At 36.5% G+C, this 7,513-nt stretch overlaps 1 protein-coding gene across 1 annotated transcript; it reads left to right on the forward strand.

The window, feature by feature from the left end:
* The first annotated feature begins 1,031 nt into the window (after window positions 1-1,031).
* On the forward strand, window positions 1,032-7,307 carry aqp3a (aquaporin 3a). Its single transcript, XM_063018314.1, has 6 exons — window positions 1,032-1,186; window positions 4,036-4,162; window positions 4,293-4,430; window positions 4,513-4,616; window positions 5,930-6,147; window positions 6,241-7,307. Exons 1-6 carry the CDS (start codon window positions 1,079-1,081, stop codon window positions 6,407-6,409), a joined length of 864 nt encoding a protein of 287 aa, XP_062874384.1. The 5' UTR covers window positions 1,032-1,078; the 3' UTR covers window positions 6,410-7,307.
* Window positions 7,308-7,513: the final 206 nt, after the last annotated feature.

Consider the following 7,513-nt stretch of genomic DNA (forward strand, 5'->3'; position numbering starts at 1 on the left):
AGATCCTCAGAGAGTTCTTTGCCATGAGGTGCCATGTTGGAACTTTCAGTGACCAGTATGAGAGAGTGTGAGAGCTGTACTACTAAATTGAACACACCTGCTCCCTATGCACACCTGAGACGTAGTAACACTAACAAGTCACATGACATTTTGGAGGGAAAATGACAAGCAGTGCTCAATTTGGACATTTAGGGGTGTAGTCTCTTAGGGGTGTACTCACTTTTGTTGCCGGTGGTTTAGACATTAATGGCTGTATATTGAGTTATTTTGAGGGAAGAATAAATTTACACTGTTATATAAGCTGCACACAGACTACTTTTCATTGTGTCAGTGTCATTTTGTCAGTGTTGTCCCATGAAAAGATATACTTAAATATCTGCAGAAATGTGAGGGGTGTACTCACTTTTGTGATACACTGTACATGTTTAAAGTGTGCTTTTCAATAGATACAATACTTAAGATTTGCTTCCATACTGATTGTCATGATGTCTAAAGAACTTTTGTTACTCAAATACATAATATGCAAATAGTAGTACACAAAATGAAAGTACTTTTTTTAGAAACGCACTGTTACATTTACTCAGGTAATCGGGTATATGTACTGTGTACTTTATACAATACTACACTCAATCTAATTGTTTTGTATTTTTTTTGTGTTTTGTTGTAGACTACTGGTGACCTTTATGCAGGTTTATGTTTAAATTCCTGCAATTTACTATAACTTCACATTAAGTTTCGCTATGTACCACTATATATCATACCACACCCTGTCAACACAGTTTGCACAAAAAAAAAGTGGGATTTTCTCATTTTTTCTCGGAAGATTGTCCTTTTTGGTTTCGAGGGTTCATGTTCATGCTTGAAACAAACAGTATCCTCTTTAAAAAAGGCTAGTGGGCAGGTCTTGAAGGGGAAGAGTAAAAAGGGGTGTGTTGATAAGCCATAAGAGGTGGCTGAGGGTTGGTCCCTGTGTAACAGGAGTATAAGAGAACACTGATGAGGCCTGTGTGAGAACACTCCACAGAGGGAGACTGGTTAACAGCATTCATTTGAGAGGCAGAAGGAGCTCAGCTGCAAGATGGGCATGCAAAAGGTTCTGCTGGAAAAAATAGCTCATGCTTTACAGATTCGTAACAAACTGCTGCGACAAGGACTGGCAGAATGCCTGGGCACACTTATACTGGTGGTGAGTACCCTACTCTTCTTGCTACTCAATTAATCTAATATCAACTGCTTAATATTAACCCATAATCAAAAACATTAGTTGTAAAGCACTTGTTACACGGCTCATGTGGAAAAGTGGAACATGAATAGCCGCACAGGAAAAAAATTATTAAAAAGTACAATTTATTATAAATGTCTAAATTGTCTAAGCGCATATAAAATAAAATTATGTATGAGCTGTGCTGCAGCTTTAATGACCTGTGGTAAAATCTAGTTCTGCTTTTTAAAACAAGGCACAATTGCCCTTTAGATTCAGGTACTGTTATATGAAATGAGCTCTGTAATGAGAAATAACTGCCAAAAAAGAAGTGAAGAAGTGCCATTAATTCCCTGTATAATATAAAACTATGCTAATTATTAGTCTATTATTATAAAAGAATGAAAATATATACAATTAAATATTAAATTAAATAAGTGACACAATGTCCCATACAATATAATACAATATATATTATATATAGGCCATTATGTATCACTAATTACTTTTCATTTTCATTGACCTATTCTAGTAAGGGTCTACTGGGTAACACTGGGCGCAAGGCAGGAACATCCTGCGCAGGGCACCAATCCATTACCGGGCTTATGTCTGAGAAGGTGCGAGTGAAGCCCTGCGATGTATTGGTGTCCTGTCAAAATGTAGGCTAGTGTAACCACCCACTATATAATAACTATATTAAATATGAATACAATACAATCTATAACTGTTTAAAAAATAATAAGTACAACAGTGTATCTCTATTACAAAAATAACATTTTGCTTATTCATGCCATTCATGATTTTCTACAAGCGGTTTCACAAGTGCGTCTTATCAAGCAACCTGCCCAAAAGACACACCTGTACACACACACTACATGCGTGCATATCTGTGTAAAAGGGTGTGCTACTTACACAGCAAGGTGTGATTTTTGAGCATAGGTTAAGCTTTAGAATAATTGATTGCTAAGGTAACCATGACTGTGCTGTCGTCATTTTAAAAGCAGTGCAGCGCTTAATCTGTGAGTGGGAACACACTGTCTGAGCGAACATTCCTGACTTATGTTTTTAAAACTATGACGAAGGTTGGTTCATCTATAAATGTAAGAAATACTCAAGAAGTGTGGAAATACTGTATGTGCCATTGGTGGGAATAGATCTACAATTTAAGTTCCATATAAAAGACCCTGACAGGCTTCTTATATACCCTTGAAAGTATGATCAAACTTACTGAGTAATAAGTAATAACACACAACAACTAATTTTTAAAGAAAATTAAGCCTATTACAATAAATAATTAAGCAATGGCAATCCAAGGCATCTAACATTTACAGATATGATTCCATCACATAAACCTAAATCAAAACTGCTGCAACCACCCTTTCCCCCCCAACAAAAAAATAAAAATAAATAAAAATATAGTATGTGTTACACTACACAAAAAGTATTACTTGCTTAGATATTATTAAATATGGCACTCCACCCTTTACCGTGGTCTCAGGAGTTTTGGACTATTGTATGACCGAAACACGTAACACTACGAAGCATTATTAAAAAATGTCCACAAAATTACCAAAAATACATAAAACCCATAAATAAATAATTAAATAATGAATTTGTAATATTCTAAGTAATGTCTATACACTGTACACTATCTATACAACAAATGCCAGCTCTTTCAATACACTAATACCAAAAAGAAGAACGCCTTTATTCCAATCCTAGTTTATTTGAAAACAGGGGTCAGGGAGTACAGACATTATAAGGTACTACTGGAGCTTAGGGCCTACTTAGCAGAGGCAAGATTCAAATCCTTTACCTTCTGATCAGTAGCCTAGAGCCCTTAACACTAAGCCACCAATGCCACAATGAAAATAAAGCAAGCATATAAAGCCCAATATCAACATCTGATTCAAATCCTAATAATGAGCAAATGAATGTCAAACATTTCTGTAGTTCATTGGCATAAGTTACAGTATTTTTACTTCAAAACATCAAGAAAATCAAATGTTTTGTTTTTGAATTAAGCTAAAATCCATTTTTGACTTTTAGTAGTACTCAGCTCACAGTTCATTCACACGTTTTTAAAATGAGGAAACCACAATCAACTTAAACCGCTAAGTCATAACAGACCTTATTCATTTTCTACTAAATATTATACACAGTGTATGCTAAAACACAGCTCGTCTCCTAATTTCACAAATTATGCCCAGCTAATGTTGAACTATACAGGGTTCAAGAAAAATAATCAGATTCAAACCCCCATAAAATAAAAAACACTTGATCCAGACCATATGATGTCTCATAAATATGATATATCACTTCATACCTGCTGTTTACCCAGAATGTTCTGTTCTTTTATAGTTATACATGCCAGATGCACTTCTGGCGCAAATCTACTTCAGGTAGTTTAAAAATCCAAGGTCCTTTGCCAAGAGCTGTCAAGAGTGTCAATATCAGACAAGTGATTTAAAACAAAAACACATTTTGAGCGTAAAAGGCTGGCATGATAAACACTGGGGATTGTTTCTGGCCTCAAGCAGGCATTAATCTAAGATCATTCTGATGTGATGCTCCTGGCACAGATCAATAACTTGTTCATACATCTACTGACTATTTTGATCCTTTTATATAACTAAAGAAATGCTTCCTAATGAACCTACTAATTATTTAGCAGTAACAGGATGAACAATTCCCAAGTGTGTTGATCCTATCGGATCTTGAGGGCCTACACCCCACCGATAACATCTTTTTACTGCAGTCTTGTTTGATTAACGTAGTCCACCTCTAGCTTCTTCAGCCTTGGGGTCTAAGTCGTGTCTGCCTGCTGTTTTCAGATGTTTGGCTGTGGTGCGGTGGCTCAACTAAAGCTCAGTGATGGAACTCATGGAATCTTCCTTGCTGTGAACTTAGCCTTCGGTTTTGCAGCGACACTTGGAATTTTGGTGTGCGGCCAAGTCTCAGGTACCCCAGACCATACTGATATTACATACCTAGGAGAAGGTTTAAGACTTAAAACCGGGAAAATAGCTCCCCCTAAAGAATCAGTATACAGTACAGCCACTAATATTCCAATTTAATATGTGATTTACAGGAGGTCATCTAAATCCAGCTGTAACCTTTGCTGTCTGCCTTCTTGGAAGAGAAAAATGGAGAAAATTCCCAGTGTACTTCCTCTTCCAGACTTTGGGTGCCTTTTTGGGGGCTGGTATCATCTACGGCATGTACCATGGCAAGTATCAATTAAATAATCAACACTGTTAAAGGACAATTCAGGTTTGTTGTTTTAACCATTTTTTATTTTTATTTTTAAGATGCTTTCATGATGGAATATGACAAGACCAAGCAGCTTCCAATCGGAATTTTTGCTACTTATCCCAGCGAGCACCTCAGTCTTGCCAACGGCTTTTTTGATCAGGTCAGCGTTCCGTCTATCATCACATATATAGTTTTAATGCAATGGTAAAAAAGTCAATGACTATTAACCCCTAGAAAAGCTAAATCAAACAGGAGATTGTCATTTGTTCTGTGTGCATTGTGTGCATGCATGACTGGATCAAACTGGCTATACGCAGTTGCCTAACTATTATCTAGGGTCGATGGAACACCTTTATTTGTTATAGATACGTACACATGTGTACAGTACTGTAAAATGAAGTGCTTACTCTACATTTGTCAGCTTGTTTGAAAGCTGGGGTCAGAGCGCTGGGTCAGCACTGTACCCTGGAGCTGAGAATGTTATGGCTCTAACTCAAAGACCCAACAGCTGCTGGACGGCAAAGTCAGCCGACTAGACTACCACTGTGTATAGACTTTTAGACCAGTTTTAAAGTGAGACCCTCCAAGTTTGTGGCCATTCCGTCAAAAGACAAAAAATGGCTATCCCAAACTGTTACCATAGAATTGGAAGCATATGATTTATTGTATTTAATTTATTATATACACATAAACTCAATAATCAGTAGTGGTGCCAATGCAATTTTGGTAATGTGTATTTTAGCACAGGCACAGTTACAATAAGTCTGTGGGACCAACTATGTATCTGTCAGTTTAGTGTATTCAAGCTCTAATAGATCAATTAACTTCTTTGATAAACTATTGCTTTAAATGAATTCATTGTGGCGTCTTTAAACAGGTGAAATTTTAACACCCAGACATAAGTTTGTAGTCACATGTCAACAATGTCTGAAATGTACTGATGCATAGTGGAAAGATCAGGGTATCAGGGTCTAATAAGTAAACTATGCAGAGTGTTCATACAAATAATAGACATGTTCTCCTATCCAAAGAAGAAAAGCACCTTTCAGGAACTTTGAGGAACTCTCTGACCTACACAGAACCCTCAGACATACACTGGAAAAATCAATAGTTAAAAATGGACCATTTTAAAATGATTAATTATTATTATATAGCAAGAAACATATGATTTGTGTGGCAGCATCTTAAAAAAATGCAACAATAGTCTAGAGCTCTATTGGGTAAATAGTTCTTTGGTTTAGCCATTTAAAAAAAAAAACCATAAGTTCTGCGTAAATTCCAAAAAGCCTCTACAATCCACAGTAAAAAAAAAAGGGTTCTTTAAATATAAATAATTCATCCTAGAACCTTAAACAATCTAGAGGTCTACTCGGTGGTACAGTATCTTTTGAATTTACCATAAAACATGTAGTATCTTTAAATAAACAGACCATGACCTGGCTGCCTGTTCACCTTTTCCTTTATGTTTCATAGGTGATTGGCACTGCTGCACTAATAGTTTGTATCCTAGCCATTGTGGACCCATACAACAACCCTATCCCACAAGGACTCGAGGCTTTCACTGTGGGATTCACTGTACTGGTCATTGGGTTATCCATGGGCTTCAACTCTGGATACGCCGTAAACCCTGCCAGAGATTTCGGACCTCGTCTTTTCACTGCCATTGCAGGCTGGGGTACACAAGTCTTCACGTAAGTTAGTGTATAAGCAAAACTGTCAGGTGTTTCTCATTGGAACTAAATGTAATAAAAGATACATTAATGAAACTGTTTTCCTCCAAACAGGCTTGGACACTACTGGTTCTTCGTGCCCATCTTTGCTCCATTCATTGGTAGCATCATCGGAGTGCTTGTGTACCAGCTGATGGTGGGTATCCACGTAGAAGGAGAGGCACGGGACAAAAAGAAAGCAAATGAGGACAATGTTAAACTTAACGATATGAATGATGCTTGAGCTTCCTGAGCTGGTTTTACTGACATGTCAACTACCACTCATGATTTAGAAGGTTATCGGTCATGACGCAACTTTAACTGATATTTCTGAGCATCCTGTATGGAATTTTAATATCAAACGCCGCTCATGAAACAGGTGTAGATGAGGAGTGCTGAAGAACACCTGCCAATGAATTACAACTTTTAGTAGTACTTTCAATTCTGACATATCCATTTGTTTGTGCATTTGTTTTCTCTGTGTGTATTCGAGATGTAAAAGGAAGCCCTCTTTGTCATGAATTATATTAATTCTGGAAAAGAAAGTGGTCATGAAAATGGAAGTCCGATCATACAGAGCAACACGTCACAACTGTTGTATTTACTTTATGTTTTGTATAATTTTTTAATACTTTTTTGTATTATCCACACCAGGAGGATTGCAAACAGACTTAAGCTGTTGACTTTTGTTTAGCCAGATATATGCATACACACGATTCATTCTTGTATATATATTGACACATATATTTTTATAGTCAGCATCTTTTAAGGCAGGAAACCTGAATGTGTCCTATGTAAGTTTCACGTTAGTTTGTAATGTTACAGCCCTTGTAAAATATTGCTTGCTTTTTATACTATGTGATAGAATTTGTCAATATTGCTTTTATTTGGCACCAAGTCATTTCACTTATTAGCAAAAAAAGTGATTAAAATAAAGGTATGACAAGTGTTACCGGCTGTGGTTCACTGCCTTCACTCACAGCTGGTAAAATAGCAGTCAAGTCTGCATGGCATTGTACTTTTATGTATCAACAGAGCCTTTAATATTTCTATGTTTATTATGAGTCAAATAGAGATTTCTGTTAATATTGATGTATTTGCAATCATGTACGAATTCACCTTAATAAAAAAGCTTAAAAACATTCCTTTGGTTTGTTGTTGGTCTTTATGTAGTAATTTTACAGTGGGTTGTATTGAGTACAGAGTCAGGGCACAGTGGGAAAAACTCCTTGACATAGCCCCAGTCCATTGCAGTCAATTAAAAGGAAAAAAAGAAGAAATCAATTGTTCTAGATGGGATTCCCTATAGTGTTGTAGTGAGGTATCGGCAAAACAATAGAAACTAAAG

This window comes from Trichomycterus rosablanca, chromosome 21 (assembly GCF_030014385.1).
Source record: "Trichomycterus rosablanca isolate fTriRos1 chromosome 21, fTriRos1.hap1, whole genome shotgun sequence".
NCBI classification, from domain to species: Eukaryota; Metazoa; Chordata; class Actinopteri; order Siluriformes; family Trichomycteridae; genus Trichomycterus; species Trichomycterus rosablanca.